At 38.2% G+C, this 24,060-nt stretch overlaps 3 protein-coding genes across 3 annotated transcripts; all 3 read right to left on the bottom strand.

Annotated features, from left to right (window-relative positions):
* LOC134746464 (uncharacterized) lies at positions 1-6,332 on the bottom strand. Its single transcript, XM_063680861.1, has 5 exons — positions 6,225-6,332; positions 3,935-4,040; positions 979-3,604; positions 550-693; positions 1-233 (listed from the first exon to the last, which is right to left on the bottom strand). The coding sequence occupies exons 1-5, from the start codon at positions 6,319-6,321 to the stop codon at positions 6-8; spliced, it is 3,201 nt and encodes a 1,066-aa protein (XP_063536931.1). The 5' UTR covers positions 6,322-6,332; the 3' UTR covers positions 1-5.
* Positions 6,333-10,609: 4,277 nt separating this feature from the next.
* Positions 10,610-14,818, bottom strand: LOC134746949 (uncharacterized). Its single transcript, XM_063681521.1, has 3 exons — positions 14,691-14,818; positions 12,187-12,407; positions 10,610-10,767 (listed from the first exon to the last, which is right to left on the bottom strand). The coding sequence occupies exons 1-3, from the start codon at positions 14,740-14,742 to the stop codon at positions 10,615-10,617; spliced, it is 426 nt and encodes a 141-aa protein (XP_063537591.1). The 5' UTR covers positions 14,743-14,818; the 3' UTR covers positions 10,610-10,614.
* Positions 14,819-15,352: 534 nt separating this feature from the next.
* LOC134746431 (uncharacterized) lies at positions 15,353-23,559 on the bottom strand. Its single transcript, XM_063680800.1, has 3 exons — positions 23,401-23,559; positions 18,487-18,692; positions 15,353-16,421 (listed from the first exon to the last, which is right to left on the bottom strand). The coding sequence occupies exons 1-3, from the start codon at positions 23,453-23,455 to the stop codon at positions 16,284-16,286; spliced, it is 399 nt and encodes a 132-aa protein (XP_063536870.1). The 5' UTR covers positions 23,456-23,559; the 3' UTR covers positions 15,353-16,283.
* Positions 23,560-24,060: the final 501 nt, after the last annotated feature.

The raw sequence follows: 24,060 nt of genomic DNA, 5'->3' as shown, positions 1-24,060 counted from the left end.
AAAGCTTACTTTTTGTCATCGCTAGTTTTTGAGTCTGTTTTCTTATGTGCGTCCGTTTTATTCTGTGCACTTTTAGCGTCTTCTTTGTCTTCCTTTTTACTGCCGTCTACTTCTGTGTTATCTTGAGACTTCGATTTACTGTCCCATTTGTTCTGAAATTCTTCGTTCAGCAACTTTTCAAATTCTGCTGCTGTCTTGTTCAGATTCTTCTTCATAGCGGCATCTGGGTAAGACTGGAAAATCGTAACAATTCTGCAGTGGTTTTTAAGGTTAATAAACCTAAACACAAATAACGAATCTTTGGGCTTCTGTTTGCTCTTCTATAGGAATTCTTTACGTAGAATCTTCAACGATTAAATTCGCTGAATTCGGAAATGGCAAAAAAACAAAAAAAAAAATGGAATATCCCTTTAATTTTTGTGACAATACTTATTTTTACATTTGTAGTTGAAACTACTACCTACATTATAAATAAACCCAAATAAATCTGAATGTGTTTTCATATAGGTGGTTTAGATATAAGATTTTCTCAATGAAGAGTGAATTTACCTTTAGGTAGAGACGAACGTTATTGAAAATACGCCTGAAGTCCTGAACCACTTGCTCGTGCTCCGTGTAAGATGAATTCTTGAGCTTCGTGGAGATATCGTGCAGGCACATCGGATATTTCACTACCTCATAGAATCTGGGGGCCTGAAAATTATTCATGGGTGAGAATTAAATAAACACATTTAAACTTTTCCTAGGTTACAACAATTTTGAAATAATTAATTGAAAATTGAACATAAATAAAGTCGTCTAATTGCTGTGCAGTTTACTCTTATAAAATCTGATTTTTTTTATCGGAAGATAATCGTCTGTAAGAGCGCCAATCCTGCCTGTCTTGAATTTGAGCAATTACGGCAGATAAAGCGGGGCGGGGCTTCATAGATGGCATTATACATATTGTTCCTAAGGATAAATTATCAGAGAACTTACCACTTTTATGTCCATGTCATGTTGGATGAAAGCGGCCTCGTACAGTTGAGCTAGGTTCCCAAGCAAAGCCTCAAACTTTTTGACAGTAGCAGCGGGCAATGGCTTCTTCTTCTTGGGGTGGTACCACATTCCGGACGCAGCCACCTTGGTTTTCGGTGGTTTCTTTTGGTTCTCGCCTCTAACATAGTTTCCAGTCTGATCATAATTTAAGCGAGTTTCTTTCGACTCTTGTTTCTTCTCCGGAATAGAAACCTCATCAGATTCAAGAGATTTTGGCTCCGAATCAAGACACTTGCTAGAATCATTGCTCAGAACTGATTGGTCTTGGTTTGCTGAAGAGTTTCCCCACAAACTATGCGCGTCCTGCGAAATGAATTTGTGAGGGCCCATCCTAGCGGCCCAGGTGTCACTGTTTTCCATTGTGTATTTAACTTGTTTTAAATCATCAGAGAGATCGTCGTTAGCACTCAACCCTAAAGCATCGTACAACCTCGCAGTATCCGACTTGGATCCTTCATGGATGAAGTCTACAAGCTTGGGAGCCGACTGTTTAGCTGCTTCCCAGGCGCGATCAGACGTTATCATAGTAAGAATTTCTAAAGGTTCGGCGTTCCTAATATCCAGACCAGACATCGCGGTTCTGGACATCAGCTTGTGCTCGTCTGTCAATATATCGTCGCCACGCCTCGGCATCAGGCACGGCCAAGCCTCGAGGTTGTACTTTGGCTGCGGTGCCAACGTGACAGGTGGAAAGGGTACCTTCATCTTTAAAGCCATCTCCTCTACTAATGGGTTGTCAAACACTGTTTCTTGACTCGATCCTTGCATAAACGGTGACGTAGGATCCGCTGGCTTTATAGGCACTTTGTAACTTCCAGGTTTCATATACACTTTCGACATTTCGTGATACTCATCATTTTCAGGATCAATGAATTGCACGGGGCCAGAGATATTATTTGGAATCGTCACAACGTTCGACGGGACCTGAACGTTGTGCGAGTGATGAGTTATAAAATCGCTAGGTTCTTTTTGGACCATCTGACCCCACGCCGCAAAAAAATCAGCCTCTTCCTTTGTGTCGCCGCAGCTGTTGTTTTTCTGAACGTACCGACCTCGCATCTCAATAGAGGGCGCTATGTTTGGTATTAAAGTTTTCTCGACATGACTTAAAGGTATCATTTTCGCTTTCAGTTCCATGTCTCGACGTTGCATCTGATCGAACAACATGCCGCTCATGATTGGGTGCCCAGGAGCTTTACCGAGCTCTGCATCCAGTTTGTGCTTCATTTGGTTGTATAATTCTCTTTGTTCAGCATGGCACATGTTTTCTAAGGCTCGAAAGTCAGGCATGTTGGTAATAGTCCAAGACTGGCGAGGTTTTGCTTCCCGAAAGCTGCAAGGGTCGCACTTGTACGGGCCTTTTAGATATGCATCCATATCACCCTGCTCATTCAGAGGATAAAAGTTATGAGAGCTCGGGGGTGGTACTACAGGGAATTTCTTGAAGGCAACGCCAGCTCTGACCGGCCACGGACCTTCGTTGAAAGTCTGAGAGGTTGAATGATTTTGGTTCTGCACCCATGGCGGTTGGACTGCGTTGAAAGGTTGAGGAGAGGCGTTGACGGGTCTTGAGGTACTAACGTGGGGTTTCGCCGTTTGAAACTTACTCTGGTTCTGATGGCGCGGGGCTGCAGAGTTCGTGGCGTAGTAATTGTGAGTAAAACTCTTTTGCTCCATAGTAAAACCGTGATCTAGACACTTGTAGGTCTTATAAATATGCGTCAACATCTCTTTGGTAACCGCCTGCCATTGTACGAAACATTCACGGATATTAGGGCTATAATATTTGTTTTCAATTCTAGAAAATGTATCGTGTTTCTCACTTAGAAGTTCTTTAACGCCTTTCCAGCCGTCTAGAATTCTGACGAAAGAGAATATAAAGTTTTTGATAACCCACGGTATGCCTTGCGAGTGTAAGTTGGCCACGGCACTATCCGGCTTCTGTACATTGGATCTAGTTTTTGCACAAATCGAATGTATGTTTTTGAAGCAAGGTCTGTTATGATGTGCAATGGCTATATTTTCAGCATCAGTGCAAGCTTCAATAGCAAGTTGGACAATCTGGTTTGGAATCTGATCGTGAATTACGATCTTGTCTAGAGCGGTAAGAAGGACGTCGGATGATCCGGAAGGTTTATTCTTGTCCTCGTCTTGAAATGATTTTTGATTATTTGTATCGGCTCTTGCGTTAGAGTCAGGCATGTTGCATAATTCTGACACCATTCGTTCGCCTTCAACGAAGAAATCGAGGCTCGAGGTGGATTCAGAAGTAAGGTTTCTATCTTTGAGCTTATGTCGGTCCGTCTCGGTGCTGCTGTCTTTATACCTCTCATGATACCGCGGATCGGCGCTGTAAACTTGTCTCTTGTCTTGGCTCTTGACAATTTTCTTTTTAGCACCTGTTCCTATGGGTTCTTGGTACGAGAGAGACCAAGTGCTGTGTGAGCGTCTATCTGTGTTAGAATTACGGTCCATCTTGTAGTTGGGCGAAGATGGATCGAAGACTAAACCCACCAGTGGGGAGTTGGGAGGCGAGCTAAAAGTTGGAGCCGATGGGTTGTTGTATCTGCAAAGATTATGCGCATTAGAATAAGTTTAAAGAGCGCAAGTGAACTGTAGAAAGCAGCATTAGTGCCACCTGTATATTGGCTCGAAGTATTAATGTAAATTTTCAGTTTCCAACTTACGCGGGTTACTAGGTGGCAGACTCTTCAAGTATACTGTAGAGGGCAGCACCTGCTTATTGGCGTGAAGTGTCACGCCAATAAGCAGGTGGCGCGAGTCTTAAGTTCTCGATTTATGCTTCAAGGTGTCAAAACTCAGACCCTCCAACGCGTACGGATTTAATTCAGGGGATGCTATTGCTAACTGTCAAATTAGAATAGTATGAGGCAACCTCTGATTTTGGTACTGCTGCTCAGCCGCCGTAGCTTCGTAGATACCGGTGGCCACTCGGCAGTACGTCGCCATGTTCGAATCAGATATTTCTTTGTTCGAGCACCCTGAAATATATTTTTATAAACTTTACTTAGATCATAAATGGGTCTTAAACATTTTTATAATAGAATTTAGATTGAGGTAGTGTGGAGGTGTTTTAACTTCGGTGTAATGCCTTTTTGACAAAAAACCGCTCCCATATAAAACAACTTTTAGTGCTTGCAGTAGAAAGTTTTCCTGACTACCTCAAGCAGAAAAGAGTTACACAAAGTTATTTTTTGGTAAGATGATATCCTAATGAGCGTAAAACAGCTTGTGAAACTGAAGTCTTTAACTTCCTATTTCTCATACAAATTAATTATTATCTTCAACATACGTTGTCATCAGTGTAATTAATGAATACATTAATGAATACATTGCGTCTTGTAATAAACTTTAAAGTGTTCTAAAAATCAAAATACAAGTTATTTTAAATAGTTGCTGAGAAAATGTTGGTAAGATTGAGGAATTTGAGGAGTACAAACCAACAGTTTAAATTTATGCTCGTGTTACAGGCCACACCTTGTATAGTACTATATCTGCAGATTATTAAAAAAACTGCTTGAAAATGTGCATTCGGAAATATACATATACACGGTGTTTCATGACCCACTGAAAACCTAAAAACAGTTTGTTCAGAATCGATAGGAGAATCGATTGCGCTATATTTTAATGGGGGTATTTTTTTTTTGCATGCTCAGTCTACAAGTTTTTTAACTAGCATTTGACACGTTATTTGTCAATGAGCAACACCCTTAACTTGCCATTGGTAAACCTTATCTCGTTGCAGTAAGGTATGCAAATGGTCAGTTAACAGTGTTTACGATGGTAACTTGCAATTGTTTGATGTCTTTAAGACGACGAAGTATCTTGTGTAGAATTACCAGTCGAATAGAATTGTTAAGAAAACTAAACAACGATTTTTTTTAAATATTTATCGGATTAAAGAACAAATACTCAAGATGAGTTTAAAATAAAAAAATCTGTTGGGGTGTCTCAGGTTTTCAGTGGCTCAAGTAACACCGTGTATATACCAGATCATGCATGGCCAGATATTATCCTGTAGTCTTTATAGCCTGATTTTAAATAAAATTAATGTTTGACTTATTTAATATCTTCTTAGTTCATATGACTTAGTTACATAATGTAAAAAATAATTCTCTCTAGGGACTTTTTTTGCTATTTCTCCCGCTAAATAGTATGAAATACCATAGCAGCAAGTGTGATGAAAGTATTATATTAAGGTGCCCTGTGTCCTGGGGCCTCCGGGATTGTGCCGTTGTGATGGCAAAAGGTAAGTTGGTCTTACATTGGTTTCTTGGGCGGTACCTCTTATGGGATGTCCCTCCGTGTCGTGGTGTGTCCCTCGTGTGTCCTTTGCCCCGTCCCGTCTGAGTCACACCATTAGTGTTGCTGGTTCGACGGCGGAGTATGAGGCTTAGCAGAAACATAGGACGTACTCTACCTTTGAACCTATGTATGATTTCATACCAGTTGCGGTGGAGACTGCAGGATCTTGGGGTGCGGAGGATAATGAGTTTGTGTCGGAATTGGGTCGGCGACTGAGATAGGGTTTGCGATCCACGCTCCGGATCGTACAACAGATCGAAAATATCTCCTTGGCAATTCATGGAGACGTTTGGGAAGGCTACGGTCCGGGACAGCACCTTAGCCTAGTTTAAGTGGGTAGGTAACCCCCCTCCCCCCCCGGCTCAAGAGCTACGGCCGGGGACTAGTCCAAAGTTACGAAGTCAAAATTTGTGTTCTAAGCATTTCCCTCTACAACTTTTTTTGAGCGTTCATTGCCTAGCTGGCCTATAAATGTACTTAAAAATACCCCGAAGTTAACGGAGTTTAATAAACCGGTTAATTGCGAGTCGGACTCGCCCACCGAGGGTTCCGTACTTTTTAGTATTTTTTGTTATAGCGGCAACAGAAATACATCATCTGTGAAAATTTCAACTCTCTAGCTATCACGGTTCATGAGATACAGCCTGGTGACAGACAGACGGACAGAGGAGTCTTAGTAATAGGGTCCCGTTTTTACCCTTTGGGTACGGAACCCTAAAAAACACCGTGTATTATTATTTAAGCAGGTTCTACATCCACAACATGTGTTTCTTGCGCTGGATAAATAGCTCGTCGCTAGGAGCATAGGAGTGTTCTTGCTGTAAGTTCATATTCCCTATGATCACTTTATGATCACTCACCATAGCTGCCTTTCTGCATCACGGGGTGATGAAAATCTTGGTGTCCGCGCTCACCCTCTCGGTGGTCAGTCTTGTTCGACCCACCATACTCTTGCATTTGGGATCGCAGGTTACTGAAACGGTCGTAAATTGACAAATCATTAAGGATTGCTAACCTTTAAACTATCGTCTTTTATCATCATTCGCTTGCCCTTGTCTCATTCACTTGGGGTCGGCGCAGCATGTCTTTTTCTTCCATACCTCTCTGTCACCCGTCATCTCATCATTCACTTGCGTTAATTTCATATCATCTTTCACACAGTCCATCCACCTTTTCCTCGGTTTTCCTCTCCTCGTACCTCCCTCCACATTCATTCTTAATACCTTTCTCGTCACATGACATTCATCCCTCCGCATCACATGCCCGTACCACGCTAGGCGATTTGCCCTTACTTTTTCTGTTATGGGTGCAACTTTCAGGCTTCCTCTTATATACTCATTCCTTATTCTATCCATAAACTATCGTCATTTATACTGTTATTTATAATTTCTCTGTGTACATATCGTACCCACAACACACGCCAGTTTACTATTTCTTTATTTAATAAAATACACCGTGGTATTCTTAAATATAGATAGTCATAGCCTGGGCTATGTCAAGTGGACGGTATCTGGCATACCTACCCTAATAGATTAACAAAAGTATACGAAGGTATACGTTGGTACATTGTGTAAGGATATATGTTAATAGTAATGCAGCGTACTACGTAGGCGAACAACACGCGAACGCAAAGCGAAGCGATGCGGCTCGGGGTGAACCAATCATTTGATACCTATAGAAGTGTCCTACGTGGGCGATCTCGTTGCGAACGCGAATGCCGTGGGCCCGCCGCGCCGCTTCGCTTCGCGTTCGCGAGTTGTTCGCTTACGTAAGACGCTGCGTAAGGCGAATGTCGGCAATCTGCAGATCAGCCGGATATTACTTAATAAAATATTGGAAAACACGACAATGTTTTGAAATGTTTACCGGTTGGTTTAGTCTAAAGTAAATAATCTAAAGAAAGTAGGTACCTAGTTTATGTTTAAATTTGCGGTTTTGCGATAGGTAATTCAGCAATTGGATAACACCAATACGGCCATTTTAATCATTGCCGTATGGAAAAGACACTATTACATAAACCACAATCTTGAGCTTAGCTTGAACAAAATAACATTTTTTGCCTAAAATAAATAAAATTACTACTTATTCCCTTTTGTAAAACAATCTAATGATTTAGAAATTATTTTAGTTTTTAGTTTATCTCTTCCTGGGATATGACATAATACCAGTTGCTATGCAGAATCGAGTTGGTGTCCGCTGAAAAGATTGAATCAAATTTTCGGCGATTTTTCATACAAATTTTACCAAGAAATGTGCAATATCAATTTCTTTTGCAGCTTCTACTGTGCTTTTTCGATAATGTAACAACATATAATTCCTTAAATATACTTAGATATATTTTTATGTAGGGTGCTTAATAAAAGTATTTTATCAGGCACTTACCGTATCAATAAGCGGTCCTCTCACGGGATTCCTTCGCAAATCAGAACATATTTTAAATATCCACTTATCAGTTACTTACGCCTGTCAATCGGCAGTAATATATTTTATTTTATTCTTACGTATTAACCAATGATTGATATGATCTGTGGCAGTGTCGAGTTTCTTATTTCCTAGCTATATATTTACTATTTTTTGTGTAGATTCTTTTTTAATCATGATCCTTTCAGTATGAGATGAGCACTGAATGACTCGGCGACCATATGATTCCGTTCATTTGTTTCCTGACGGTTTGTCAATCGATTTTTTTTGCTTTTTTGTTGCATTTGACCTCTATGTAGGATGTAATCCATAAAAATGAAGACAAAAAACTCCTTCCGGTATCAAATTGGTGTTGTTTCTGTATTTACAAAATTTTAACTTAAAAAGAGGGGTGTTATATTGTTTGATGCCAATGTCTGTCTGTCTGTGGCATTGTAGCTCTCAAACGGCCGGATGGACCGATTTCGATGCGGTTTTTTTTACCGTGAAAGCGAGTTTTCTTGCGGTGATTCTTAGCTACGTTTCATAGAAATCGATCCAGCAGTTTATAGAGTATCAGCTTTTTTCCAAAATTATGTAAAGCATTTTTGGCATAAAATTGATTTTGTTGGCATATAGCGTATAGGGCGTTTTTAAAAACTCTAAGAACAAGTTAAATTACTTTCTATGAAAATATTTTAATTTGAGTTTTTAGGGTTCCGTACCTAAAGGGCAAAAACGGGACCCTATTACTAAGACTCCGCTGTTTGTCTGTCTGTCTGTCACCAGGCTATATCTCATGAACCGTGATAGCTCTACTAGAGACCGTTGAAATTTTCACAGATGGCGTATTTCTGTTGCCGCTATAACAACAAATACTAAAAACTGGAGTTGCAGGCGTACATAGGCTACGGAGACTGCTTAACATCAGGCGGGCCGTATGCTTTTTTGCCACCGACGTAGTATAAAAAAAAAACAGAATAAAATAAATATTTTAATGGGGCTCCCATACAACAAACGTAATTATTTTGCCGTTTTTTGCGTAATGGTACGGAACCCTTCGTGCGCGAGTCCGACTCGCACTTGGCCGGTTTTTTACATGTAGACAAGACACTACTATTTAAACTATAAACGAAATAAATGTCAAAGAAAAAAATGACTAAGACCTCCAGTGCCCAGGGCCCCAGGTAGCAAAGTGACGTCAGCGACGTCATAATAACATAATAACGACGTCATAAAGACGTCGCTGACGTCATAATCACGTATAAATGTTACCTGGGGCTGGAAACGAACCAGCGTCCTCCGTTTATGCGACAGATGCCTGGAGGCCTTGGTCAATTATTTCCTTTTTCAGTAGGTATATGATATTTATTTCGTAAGCCGTTAAAAAAATTAGTTATGTTATGTAATATATATTCATACTAGTAAAGTAAGCCATGTACAAAACCGGAATAAACTGCACGAAATACTTTGATATATTGTAGTAAAGTAAAACAAGAATTGTAAATAATGTCCTTTATTCTTGGATTAAAAAAGCTTGTAAACAACAACTAATAAGAACAATATTTATTTCAGAGTTGGGTCATAAGTCATAGGTAAGCAAGAAATTTTGGGATATTTCTAATATTTACAGTACTGTAAAATGGGGTGAGTAGGAGCAAAACTTACATTCAAACCTCGATAGCATTTTATTTTTACATATGAAAACTGGATGGTGCAATAAGTGTTCCGGACGTTTGTATTTTAGTTTTTATTTTATTTTGGGTAGTTCCATTTCATAACTTTGACGATAAACAGGAAAAACCACCTCACCCCGTAGTCCCTCGTAATTGGGGTGAGATGGGTTTTCATACAAAGGTGATTTTGGAAGATTGTTGGATAGATTTTTTTTACTATAGCTCCATTTTAAAGTGGAATACATTATTTTTGTAGCAGTAGCCCTAAAAACCCATCTCACCCCCCTTTCAAACCTTCTCTCCCCATTCATAACCCAACTCTCCCCGCGAATCCCTACTCACCCCATTTTATGGTACCCAATGCCTTTAAAAGCTTTGCAATATTTGTTTCCTAAGGAACACATTTTTTTACCGAACAGTCATCTGACTCATCTGCTAACGTATAGCAAAGAACATAAATTAAAGCCACACACCATGTATGCCACGTCAACGACGTCATTATGACGCCATAATCACGTCATTATGACGTCGCTGACGTCACTTTGTTACCTGGGTATTGATACCTCTACCACCCCGTAAACCATAAAATAACTCACACACATTCGTGAATTCGAATAAGTGCATTGATAGCTTCTTTTATAGAGCATCCGGCCTGAAGTCTTCAAAGTCTTGTGTTCAAATCCCGTTCGCTCTATCATCTCATACTCGTATATTTAATTTAATATAAATAAATTGGGTAATTGGCCATCTGGCCAATGTCCTACTACCTACTACGGTTAAACCGTTAACCCAGTGTCAAATTGTACTGGTAACTATGGTTATTCCAGGTTTAACCGGTTAACCCCGGAGTGAATAGTGTCAGTGGCTCTTAGAAAATTAACACAGTATGTATTAGACAACAAGTTAGAAAAAGATGGATAGTCCATTTCGCGTGCGAAATATTGTCGCCGCGCGCTCGTGCTAAGCCTACTGCTGCCGAGCTAGCACATGATTGGCGCGAGAGTATCTCGCCGCTACATAGACTACCCGTCCCTCTTTAATTCATACAGTTAGTAAAAGACTGGTAGTCTATCTCGCGGCGAGATAGTGTCTCGCCAATCATGTACTGATGATAGTCCAAGCACAAGTTCAGTAAATTTTCGAGCTGGGGCAGAGGTTGCTGATTTTATTGAAGTCATTGGCAGACGAGCTTGAGTATCGTCATGAGAGACGAGGCGAATGCGAGGGCGGTTATAGAGGTGACGTCGTTGGACCCGTTGCAGAGATCCTTGGTGCAGGAGCATACCTCTTGCCTGCCGCCGTACCCGGAGCGGTGGTAGCAGGCGCCCTGGAATTAATAACAATATTATAGGTATTTAATTTTGATATTAATTTTTACGAACAAGCTATACACAACAACTGAAAGCAAAAGCAAATGACCAAATTCTGAATTATTTTAATTTATAATTACTACTGACATGACACATTATTGTATTTCCGTTTTTCGCTTTAAGATATATGTAGGCTATGATTGGTTTTTAAGTTAAAACGACGTTTGCTTTTGTAATTTTATTTTATGTACTCTGGACGTGTAATTAACTTTATCAATAAATAAAATAAAATAAAGTAAATAAAAAGCTTTTATTTCAGGCATTTACCCATATTGCGTACAAAATTAAATACTACTTAAGAACTAATTGACACTGTAAAGGGGTGCCAGTCATGTTAAAAATAAGTCTAAATCTAGGTTAAATATACAAATACAATGTCGTGTCTTACAGGGACCTAAAGAACCTGGCCGAGGACCGCGAAAACTGGCGCATACTCCACCGACAAGAGCCATGCTCTTAAATTAAGATGATGGTTAATTTTTGATGGTATACTGGTATACCTAACCTCAGAGTCAATTCAAAGCGGTCGTTTAAATGTATTTGTAAAAAGTTTATGGGGTTGACCAGTCGAAGTATTGTACAGATGGCGACAGCATAGGTTTTTACCTGTCAATAACGAATGCCATCCATCCCTTTGAGCCAAATCTCATACAAGAAAATAAGAGACAAAAATCCTATGCTGTCGCAGTTACAGCCATAAAAAAATCCAACTCACCTACCTAAAACAGGGCAGGTAACAATTATATTACCTGGACTAGTTCCAGTGCATTTTTTTGACACAGGGTTTGCGGCACAAACCTTATACCTGGTATTGTCCCACCCGCAACTCCTTATATGTGTCTTGTATGATCTTGTCCCAGGTAGCAGTGACGTCGGCGACGTCATAATGACGTAATTATGGCGTCATAATGACGTCGCTGACGTCATAATGACGTATAAATGCTATTAGGGGTGACGCAGTTTATGCGGCATCTCTTACCACAGCTCACCTTATATCTGGTCTCATCTCACCCACAGCTCCTAATAACCCTGCTAGCCGGTAACTGCCCATTGAAAGCCACATCCACATGTTGTATAATCTTACGACACAGCGTATGCGTCATCAGTGCCACAACTCACATTATATTTGGTCTCATCCCACCCACAGCTCCTAATAACCCTGCTAGCCGGTAACTGCCCATTCAGAGCCACATCCACATGTTATATAATCTTACGACACAGCGTATGCGTCATCAGTGCCACAACTCACATTATATTTGGTCTCATCCCACCCACAGCTAATAACCCTGCTAGCCGGTAACTGCCCATTCACAGCCACATCCACATGTTGTATAATCTTACGACACAGCGTATGCGTCATCAGTATCACAACTCACCTTATATTTGGTCTCATCCCACCCACAGCTCCTAATAACTCTGCTGGCCGGTAACTGCCCATTCACAGCCACATCCACATGTTGAATGATCTTACGACACAGCGTATGCGTCACGCCGCGGTCGTGCTCCGAACAGTTGCGCTTGAGGTTCTCAGGGAGGACGTTTTGGAGGCATTGGGAGTTGGTGGCGCTGTTGCATTCGTAGCACATTATTGGGGAACCTGGAAATAACATGCTTTGTGATAAGACTTTATTACAATATTGGCTTCTTCCCACGATTTCGATTCAGGTTCCCATGAGCCACCGAAAATAGCTACAGAGACAACACTATAGGAAGAAGAAGAAAAGAAAAAACCGGACAAGCGCGAGTCGAACTCGTCCACCGAGGGTTCCGTACTTTTTAGTATTTGTTGTTATAGCAGCAACAGAAATATTCATATTCATATTCATATTCTCATTCATATTCATATTCATATTCATATTCATATTCATATTCATATTCATATTCATATTCATATTCATATTCATATTCATATTCATATTCATATTCATATTCATATTCATATTCATATTCATATTCATATTCATTTCATATTCATATTCATATTCATATATTTATTGATAAAGTAAATTACATCATCTTTGAAAATTTCAACTATCTAGCTATCACTGTTCATGAGATACAGCCTGTGACAGACAGACGGACAGACGGACAGCGGAGTCTTAGTAATAGGGTCCCGTTTTTACCCTTTGGGAACGGAACCCTAAAAGGGACCCCTATTGTCTGAATATTTTTTTTACCAATAAAGAATTAGTATGAGTATGAGTATTTTGCTGTCTCATGTTTTCCGAGGATGTACATGGGCCGTTTTGGCAAGATAATGAAGAACACCTATTGTTATTTTAATTCCATTGTCACCAAATGTATAAAGTATGCATAGAAATGCATACTGCGATATTGTTTAGCGAATATTCCCGAGAACCAATAGAAGAATCTATTGGTTCTTGGGAATATTCGCATAACAATTTTAAATTTAGAAGCGCCTGCCGTGTTTTAATAGCAAAGTACCTGCCTCACTAAAAAAATACATATATCTCGATTTACTTTAGTTAGATTTATGAATATAATAGTTATTAGTTGATATTAATATGATAGAGCGTAGATTCTACGAGTACACTCAAGATTGAGGCGCATTTTTATTCAACATCATTTATTTATTTATTTAAACTATTGCACAAGCAAAGAAAAATGTACAAATGGCGGACTTAATGCCAAAAGGCATTCTCTACCAGTCAACCGGTCATTGTTTTTTTATTGGAATTAACTTACGGTCCTTTATACATTGTGATATTTTAACAAAATACAGATAATTATATTATTGGTTACTAATCGAATGTAAACTGTTGTGAGACATACTAAATTAAATGTGCCATTTTCAACCAAAAGGGTACTTATTGTCGCTTAGATGCTATTTCCATTTTATTATAGCTTCTATTTCAAATCAACCTTATCGACAAGCGAGTCAACCGACGATGTTTATTTGTTTATTATTATTGGTACCTTTTGGTTGAAAACGTCACAAATATACGGTTTTAGTCACTCTCGCGACATGTTTCGGAGAGCTTAGCTTAGGTCTCCTTTCTCAAGCACTATGTCGCGCAAATGACTAAAACAGGTGTCTAAAGTAAAATTATTGAATGGTTACTAATTCAATTGAGATGTCGGATAACCTAAAATTTATGTCTGTAATTTAAAAGGTACGAGTAGGTACATTAGAATTCATGAGAGTCTATTCAGAAAAGGAAGAGTCGTGGAATGTATGTGGCCATTGGGGCCCATTATATTCCACGACTCTTTCCTTTCTAAATAGACTCTCATGAATTTTAATGTACCTACTCGTACCTTTTAAATTACAGACATAAATTAGAGGCAATCCGACATCTCAATTGAATAACCAATCAATAATTTTACGGTTTAGACTCACTTGTTTTAGTCACAGCCATAGTCGTGGAATATATTGGGCCTGTATGGGTGGGTGGTCCATGACTTTTCTCTTCACAGACTCTACCTACTTCGTTGGTCAGTAAAAGACATTCACACTTCACACCCATAGGAAATATTTTAAGTAATTATAAATAAGTACATGGATTTTTGCAGAAATCGCGAAGCGTCTGGTTGACGTAACTGGTGACCGAAGAGCTGGCGGCTTCCTCGCACAACGTATCAGCATTGCGATACAGCGAGGAAATGCCGCGAGCATCCTTGGTACAATGCCTCAAGGCCCTAATTTAGATTTAAGCAAAATAGCTATTAATTTCGTTTACGTAGTACCACTGTATATATCTTGTATGTAAATAAAGATATTTCAATGATAGAACAATGTTAGTACATGGAAAATATTTAAACTTAGAATATTTCCCTTCTCATACCTTATCTCGATAGTGAGTATGATGTATAAAATAATCTTGATATAGTTCAGGATGCAATTAAATATCCCACTTACCATATTCAAATAATCCGCAAAACACCAGTAATCCAAACGTCAAGTACCTCATTTTGCTAATTATCCAAAAAAAGGATTTAAAATACAGACGCCAGACTAGTACTAACCTACTTATTGGACTAAAGCTAAGCCTCAGATGCGCAAGAGTCGACGGGGCAATGCGCGCGCATTGCGCGGTTGTCACACTGATTCACCCTGGTGTATGACTAAGACAGCACTATGCAGGTGTATTGCGATGTCCCGCTTGTACACTGATGATCCCCATCCATTGTGAAGACCGCCTTAAGAGGATGCCGCTCATTTGGCACAGGAAACACATTATTTAGTATTTTAGTCTGCTTGGGACCTAAAGATTTGGGCCTTCTTGATAGGATGATAGGCTAAAATAGAATAAATGGGTGCTCAAATGGGGTTAAGTGTATTTGATAGGTAAATTGGTAGTGGTTGTGCTATGGGGGGGAGTTTATTTAGAAATAGATCCGTAAAATTAGCTTGCATAAGGAGATTAAAGTTTTAGGCAAACGATACAAACATATAATGAAAACTACCAATCATATTATAGATATCTGCATATCATTACGAAAATCGAAGCGTTTTAAGCGATTGCTTTTCGCCGCTATATCGTTTTATCAAAATGAGGGAGGAAATAAGAAACACTGATATGAAAAACTAATAAATATAATAGCAAAACACAAACACAACAAATAATCTATGGCACAATAAACTTTACAGTGTCGGCTTTAACAGAATGACAGTTACAGTGACATTATCATCAATTACCATCGTTTACCATCTATGGCATCTATGTACAGCTCGCTAACTAACTTAACAGTAACTTACATAACGAACACATAGAATGAGAACATTGAGAACCATTCAAATAAGTTACGTAATCTATTTAAACATCTAATAATACCTATTATCATTTACATTGCTAATTGATAACACGGCGGGATCTCTTGGTAACAGTTTTAAAACGTGTAGTGTCAGTTGCAGTTTTCAATGCGGCTACTAAAGATTGCCGATTTTGATCAAAAAACTTCGATAATGAGGTATACAACAAATCTATCACTAACAAAAGTTAACACTTCTGTGGACAATAATTAACAGTTTTTGTGTATTTAGTTATTGTGGTAAAAAAAATAGTATTTCACTCGGTAGCAAAGTTTTTTTAACCCTCGTACCTTGAAACACTCGCAACGCTCAGATTTCACTCTACGAACTATTAGCTACGTTCGTGGTTCAATTTTGGAATCTTTTACTTGCTCGGGCGGGTATCAACATCAGCACAGTTAAATAACAACTTTGCCCCCTTGTAAAACAATCAGTAATTTACAAATAACTATTATCACACAGGTTAATAACAAAGGGATACCTACCTACTCCTTTATGCTTTTTTTATGCTTCGTTCAATCAGAAATTTAAGCTTTAAGCCCTTAACATTGGCCTTGTCCACAGGAGAGTCTGAACCTAAAGGTGTATGACCTTAAAATCCGTTTACTTCTTAGTGCGCAACCTTTAAAATACTCATCAGCATCATTAATCGACTAGACTACCTATCGAGCATTCCCTACTCTAATGAACCTTCTGGACCTAAAACCTGAGGACCGCGGCGGTGAGTAGCATGAGCAGTGTGGCGGCCACGGGCGCTGTGGCCGAGTTGCAGCCATCTTCGAGGCAGGAGCAGACTTCTTGGCGACCGCCGAAGCCTGAGCGCTGGTAGCAACGTCCCTGTTGAAAAGAAAAGGTTTGAATAACTTTTAAAATAAAACTATGAAAACGGATTATGTTGCGTACCTAAACAATTGTTACAAAACGTATCAAGCGCTGGAGTCTCGGGCTCTACCGCGAAAAACGAAAATCGAAATTACTTTATCTCCTATCGCTCGAGTATCCAAGATGAGAGGCAGATAAAAGAATTTCGATTTTTATTTTTGTGGTAAGTAGGCCCTATAATATGAGCAATATAAGAATTAAGAAGAATAAAAAGAATTAAGACAAATCAAAATTAAGATTTCCATGCCAAGTTTAGATTGGGGCGGGTAAAAGTTATACAAGTAGAACTAACATTAGTAAATGTTTTTATGTTACGATTTTTTTTTCCGATTTAAAACAGCGCGCAGCGAGGTTTAAAACAGTATGAAACGAGAGCAAAATCGATACCAAATAAGGGCGAGATTATTTTCTACGCCTTCAATAAACTTAATTAAGCTTTATGATCCTCTGAATCTCCTGGATTAGTACTTTAAAAAGTAATTCCCAGGCCCAGCGTAGATTGGTAGAAATAACTGAATTATTTTAAGTCTTTGGACTTAATAAACTTAAAAATAAACTAGTGGCTGAGGCCTACTACTCTTTGGACGCTTATTTTCGAGTGCCAGACTAAACGGCCCACTAACTATCAGTCCGCCGGACGATATCGGCCTGTCAGTTAGAACAAATATTTGACAGTTCCGAACAACTGACAGGCCGATATCGTCCGGCGGACTGATATTCAGTGGGCCCCTTAAGCAATAAAAAAAATCTTTTGACAAATAGGAACTGGTTAGTTAACCAAATAATTTTCAAACAATACGAATTGTAATAGATTTTAAGTACCTAGTATTAAGACATAATGACATGTAAAATATTTTTTATCAATAAATGATCATATCGTATCGTACTATACCGTTTATGGTTGTATGTACACTATTCGGAAAAAAAAAACAAGGCCTGAAGTGACACAATTGAACATAAAACACAGATTGGAGTTGAAACTCTAGGTCCATGGGGTCCCAGCGCGCACAAGTTGTTTGCAGAAATCGCGAAGCGTCTGGTTGACGTAACTGGTGACCGAAGAGCTGGCGGCTTGCTCGCACAACGTATCAGCATTGCGATACAGCGAGGAAATGCCGCTAGCATCCTTGGTACAATGCCTCAAGGGCCTATATTAGATTTAAGCTATAGTTATTTATTTCGTTTACGTAGTACCACTGTAAAAAAAAACAGATGTATGTGTTTCATGTTTAATTATTTGTCACGTGACGCAAGCCCCTTTCTTTTTCAGGACGTCGAACTAACATAGTGCTTGTTCGATATTTTATCTCCTTAGCAACAATATTGGGGAATATCGTGTCGTAACTAAAACCCAATTTAGAACGAGAATGCAGGCCAAGATCAGTTGAGTCATAAACATGTAGTAATAATGTTCTTGACTCTCTTTGTGGATTTAAGGAACTCTTATAGGTTTATTTATAAACGTCTGTCAATTCTGATAAACCGTTGATAATATTTTCTTTGTGTTAATTTTTTGTGCTTGGCAGAAAGAGAGGAGAAATTCATTGTCACGCCCTAACAGCATTTATACGTCATAATGACGTCAGCGACGTTATTATGACGCCATAATTACGTCATTATTACGTCATTATGACGTCGCTGACGTCACTTTGCTACCTGGACCCAGGCCGATCTTATTTAGAGACTTGGGTCTACAGTCTAAATAAATAGTTGATTTCATTCCCGGCTAAACTGCAACATTTAAGACTGTTCCTCGTTAGTCGTACGAGTACCACGTTTGTCTTGTGAGTTCAGTAGCATCCTGGGGATTAATTTCGTCGGGTGAGAATACGCTTGTGCCGTACGCTACTTACATTGGTTTGCAGCAGAGCGAAAAGAAGGAAAAAAATATATTTTTCGAAATGTTTTATATCTAGGAAATATTGAACATATTTATCATTTATAAAGCCGCACAGAGTCGGCCAGCTTGTCGATGAGACGAGAGTCGCTGTGGCTGTTGCATTGGATATTCTACACTAACCTTGTAGTTGCTTTCATCCCAGCCGCACCCTCGGATAACCCTGCTGTCCGGCGGCATGCCGTTCATCTCGAACTCTACGATTTGCTTGATCTTCCTGCACATGGTGTCCTTAGAGCCGCACTCCTTGCGAAGGGAGTCGGGCAGTTTGTCCATGAGGCAACGGGAGTCGTTGTGGCTGTTGCATTGGTAGCACACGATGGCTGAGCCTGGAAAATATTATAAGTTATAGACTGGCAAGTGAAGAAATAAATAAGCAAATCACCCGAAAAATTGGTAGACAAGCGTGCTGGCGACTATTCATAATTGGAGGCGTACCCACGTTAACATATTAGCTTCATAGAAAAGTGGATAGTTATGTTGGGGCACCGACTGTACTTAAAACTAGCAAGCCTATGATGGTGTGATAAGGTGATAATTTATAGTAATCTCGCAATGATAACGTGACAAGGTGATGACAAGTTATCACATATCGACATGAAACTTTGACAGGGTAAAAAGTTACCGTCAATTATTCAGTAGCGGATATGATTCTTTAAGGATATAATTAATCTGTAAGTGAATAAAAACTTGGAATGCGGAATATTTTTGTTTAAAATACTATCATATATAAAAATAAATATCAACAACGTTCACTCACACACAATCAGTAAACTTTCATAATCATAATCATTTATTTCAGAAGTTCAATGTAATACAATCATTTTATCAACCAATTTACATTTCAAATACCTATTTATATCGCAGATTCCTTATTCCCTTAGATCCTTCGAGCATTGCCCCTGCATAACAAAGGTTCTATGCTTGAGCAGCTTAGATACATAACTATTTCATTTCTCGGGGGAATAAGGGACGCAGACGCTATCAACCTTTATATAACCTGGGACTGTTCACAAAGTTCTTTACCAATTTATCACCCATGAACAACGAAACGATAAAAGTACAAACACACCCTTGAGAAAGGTTTAACTGCCTACCTATAATGGATGGTTCTTAAGATATATCCCAGTGACGGATGTAGGAAACCAACGAAACCCAAAACTGAGTACGGTCGCCATCAGATATATCAGAGCGCCCGAGGTGCTTAAAATATCTGAACACGCACTCTAACGCCTTGACAATAGAGGCGTGTTCAGATATTTGTGAGCACCTCGGGCGCTCCGATATATCTGATGGCGACTGTACAAACAGCAACACTCTTAACTGTCCATCAATGGACCTTATGCCTTTTGTAATACGGTTAACGAACTGCCAGTTAACAGTACCCTAACAGCATGTACACGTCATTATGACGTCAGCGACGTCATTATGACGCCGTAATTACGTCCTTATTACGTCATTATGACGTCGCTGACGTCACTTCACCTGGGTATGGACGATGGTACTATGTTAACAAAAAGTCGCGTGATCATTTCCATTCATATTTTTCAAATTCAAATTCAAAATGTTTTATTTGCAAATATAGGTAGTACATAAAGTGATGGTAATCTTACAAGGAGTGGTGTCTCTATATTTGACCAACAGGCATTCAAAAAAACAGGGGCCCATTTCTCGAAAGGTATTATATTAATATTATTAGTGTGTTGCTATGGAAACTCATACGATTTGACAGTTCGTGGACTAATAATATTAGTATAATACCTTTCGAGAAATGGACTCCAGTTAATCTTAAGTCTAAATTAAAATATTGTGTAAACAAATATTAACAGAAATCAATATTAAAGAATTAATGACGACAAGTTTTGAATAGCATTTCTCTTTAAACAATTGTCATTAGGATATAGCTCATGGGTCAAGAATTACTGGTGTGTCTAGAGTTGCAGCGAGGGGCTTTTTGAGTACCCTAGTAAATGTAATAAGGTTCTTGCCCGCGATCACATTCAGTGCATCTAGAGTTCAAAGAAAATAATCCTTATTTTGCTTGAACTAGCTAGAAATTGGTATTTTGAGACTTTGAAGTTAGTTGAAGTATTCACAATTACCTTAGCACTTTAAATACGATACACATGAATTCATTCAAAATTTCTCCATACAAATCATTCTCATTTCCTCAAAGGTTAACTGGAAGAGATTCCATACAGGGATAAGTTCGCCTTTGTTGTATTTGATATACTCTGTGACTGTGTTTTTCGTGTTTTTATTTCTATGTACAATAAAGTATAAACATAGATACCTACATACAATTTCATCACATCAATATTTGTGTAACAGACTATACTTTAAACTTACACTAGAATAATAAAAACAGATATGTCTCTATGAAGCCCTAACAGCATTTATACGTCATAATGACGTCAGCGACGTCATTATGACGATGACGCCATAATTACGTCATTATTACGTCATTATGACGGCGCTGACGTCACTTTGCTACCTGGGAGGGGATCCGATGCCTCCAATGACCTTCGATCTGATTTTTGAATCCCTTAGTTTTCTAATATTTTTTGTAGCTTATCATATTAACTGCAACGCGACTATTTTTTTCTGACGGAAGTAACGCTCAGTAGTGACACACGCACAAGACACACGTCAAAGTGCCAACACAGCGATAAACGTCATCGTCAAAGTTTTACTTCAATCGCGTAAAAATTACACGCACATACCTTTTTTTTAGAAACAAACGTCTTTTACAGAGATATACCATATTATTCTGTACCAAATGATATTGAATATCTTGCCCACTGGATTACCCTGTTGCTGGCTGTACAAACATATTAACTTAGTGCCTAACTCCATTCAATTCCTTTTCAAATATTTAATTTGTGACCGTTTCAAGATAGCCATTACGCAGCGAACGTGTCAAAATTAATTTGGGTCCAAAAATTGCTTTTAGTGTAAAAGTACTCGTTATGTAAACGAATACAAAGCCAGAAGAAAATGAACTTTAAGGTTTAGGCTCTAGGTCTGTAATCGTATATCATAGAGCCGTTTTCTCTGAGTCAGATATCGTCAAATATTAATGGAAAACGTCCCTTTTATTGCGTTCTTAAGTGGTTTCAATTTCACAAAATATGCCGACGATTCAATATTAACATAACAAGAAGTTTTCTTAGAAGCGATAGTAGAAACTTTTATTATTGATATGTGAAAACCGCATGAAAATCCGTTCAGTAGTTTATGAGCTTATCGCGAACATACGTACACACAAACAGACAGACGCGGGGGGATTTTGTTTTATCATTTATCATTTATTTATTGTATTTTCATGTACATAATAGGTGTTACATAATATAAAGTCAGATCATGACACCCTGTAAGGGCACACAATAGTAATATTATTCTAGGCTATTACATTTACTTATTAGTAATCAATTAAAATTAAAATAAAATAAATGACCGCAAATCTTAAAACTAAATCTAAGAATATATCGTCAAAAATAATTATATTGGTAAATGATTAATTGAATTGATTTCTCAGTTTATTATTAATAGTTATTATTTTAATTTATTGATGTCGTATAATAATAAGTAGGCTAATAATTAAAAAAATGTCAAATTGCAATGTAAAATCTTAGTTTCATCAGTGTCATATTCATAACATTACTACCTATACATACTTAGCTAAAATAAGCTTATATAAGGTGTAGTGATATAAAAACCTTTCATAGAAGCATATACTTATGTAGGTAGATATATTGCATACCTACTCCTACGCCAACTGTCTTTTGTGACAGTATTTAAACGAAATCCTGAAGAAAGGCCAGGTCAAGAGCACCCTAAACCGGCGAGCGTGTATGAGGAATGTTATGAAAGTGAAGGAAGCGAAAGAGGTATGTCAGGATCGTAGCAAGTGGAAATCCGTGGTCTCTGCCTACCCCTCCGGGAAATAGGCGTGATTATATGTATGTATGTATGTATGTATTTAAACGAAATGGCTTTCATACCTACAGTACGAAGACAATCAAGTAATGAAAGAGGCGTGCCAAAGAAATAACTACACATCAACGGGCAATGAACAACAGTAAATATATGCTTCGCAACCAATATGTTTATGTTTAGTCTATTTTGAGTTTCGCACGCTTATAAAATTTTGTTCTGGTTCTGACCGACATGTTTTACTACGTTTACTGATTTTGATATTGGGAGTTGATATGTTGAAGTTGTAAAAAGTTTTTAAGAAATGGGAAGTATTCGGAATTTTCTGGAATATCTCACAATGGAATATACAAAATGTGAAATGGAATAAGTGTAAAAATGTTTAGATATTTCTATTTCACGATAGGTAATTGAGACTACGCGATTGATATTCAAATTGTAAAATATTTAAACTCTCTTTCTATTCATTCACTTTGCTATCATAACAGAAAAAAATTGTAAGAATCCAGAAATATTTAGAAGAAACCCCTAAAATTTTTTAAAGGGTTATATACAATCTGTTTAAGAGATAATACTTATTCTTTAGTGAATGAATTTTATTTACATTTGCCTGATATAATATTTTTTTTTAAATATAAAATAAAAATATTTGACACGATCTTATTTGTAATTTGTAGAGCCATTAACAGCTCTTTGTTTTACAAGATTTTATACTTAGTTACTTAGCAACTGTCTCCATTCGTAGTTACAGTCAGCAGATAAAAAAGTTTTCATTGCATGTATATTGGAATTCAAAAACGTTTAAATATTCTGGGTCAGGCACAACTTTAAACGTAAGTGACTAAAGTGACATGTTACGTGGTCACAATTAGTTATTACGAAACGCCATTTCGGAAACGAAAACTATTCAATTTAATAAATTTAAGTAAATAATATTTGAAAAGCAAAAAAAAGGCGGGAAAATTGAAACACGATGGGGAAAAGCGGCTACTATTCAACTGAAAATTGTCTTCCCATCCCAAACTAAGGGTAGCAAAGTACCAACATCTCTCAACGTAAATTACCAAATGAAGTCACTTAACTAATTTAAATTCAACAAACCTTGATGTAGCAAACTGCACAATACCGCCAAAAAGCACAGCGTTATAGCCGCCATATTGTAAAAAGCAGAAAGTTCCGGTTTGCTCCAGTGGCGTGTCAAACGAGCGGTGCGCGAGGTGCGACTGCGAGCTGTGTGGTATAAACCACCGCGTAGAGGTTATATCCATGTCCTAAATAAGGTGGTTATTCAATTGGAGTAATTCTACAAATTGACGGTAACACGTGAATACCGATTTGTGGGTAATCGTTTTTGAATTCCTATTCCTACAATGGTTAAGGTGTGTCCATCAGTACATTACAATGACGCTGCATGAGTTGAGTGCACTAGCTGTGCTTTGAATTTCGCAGATGCACTTTGCGGGGAGGTGATAAGGGCGAGAATCGTAAAACTGTAATGGTAAATTAACCTTAAGGGTGGAATATATCAGACTACTTAAGTATATTTCCAAAATATGTGTGAAGGTAAATATCTGAATGTAAATTTATTTGTTTTTGCTTATTGTGCTCAATGTTTGATTTATAAAAATGCCTTTAATATGACAAATTAATAATTAGAAATGCATATTATATACCAAAATCTAGTAAAGTGAAATAAAACTATGAAAACGGATTATATCGCGTATATTAAATTTATAATACATCCCGACGTTTCGAACCCTG

This window comes from Cydia strobilella, chromosome 13, assembly GCF_947568885.1.
Source record: "Cydia strobilella chromosome 13, ilCydStro3.1, whole genome shotgun sequence".
NCBI lineage: Eukaryota > Metazoa > Arthropoda > Insecta > Lepidoptera > Tortricidae > Cydia > Cydia strobilella.
The sequence above is the reverse complement of the archived record's forward strand: the minus strand, read 5'-3'. Positions and strand labels throughout refer to the sequence as shown.

Coding starts and splice junctions, on each gene's coding strand:
- LOC134746464 (XM_063680861.1), bottom strand. CDS start 6,321: ATGCAAGAGTATGGTGGGTCGAACAAGACTGACCACCGAGAGGGTGAG. Junction 3,605..3,934: donor CAGCAGTACCAAAATCAGAG/GTTGCCTCATAC, acceptor TAATCTTTGCAG/ATACAACAACCCATCGGCTC. Junction 234..549: donor ACGTTCGTCTCTACCTAAAG/GTAAATTCACTC, acceptor ACGATTTTCCAG/TCTTACCCAGATGCCGCTAT.
- LOC134746949 (XM_063681521.1), bottom strand. CDS start 14,742: ATGAGGTACTTGACGTTTGGATTACTGGTGTTTTGCGGATTATTTGAA. Junction 12,408..14,690: donor TTGCGGATTATTTGAATATG/GTAAGTGGGATA, acceptor TGTTATTTCCAG/GTTCCCCAATAATGTGCTAC. Junction 10,768..12,186: donor GGGATGAGACCAAATATAAG/GTGAGTTGTGAT, acceptor TATTAATTCCAG/GGCGCCTGCTACCACCGCTC.
- LOC134746431 (XM_063680800.1), bottom strand. CDS start 23,455: ATGGCGGCTATAACGCTGTGCTTTTTGGCGGTATTGTGCAGTTTGCTA. Junction 18,693..23,400: donor GTGCAGTTTGCTACATCAAG/GTTTGTTGAATT, acceptor AATATTTTCCAG/GCTCAGCCATCGTGTGCTAC. Junction 16,422..18,486: donor GGGATGAAAGCAACTACAAG/GTTAGTGTAGAA, acceptor TCTTTTCAACAG/GGACGTTGCTACCAGCGCTC.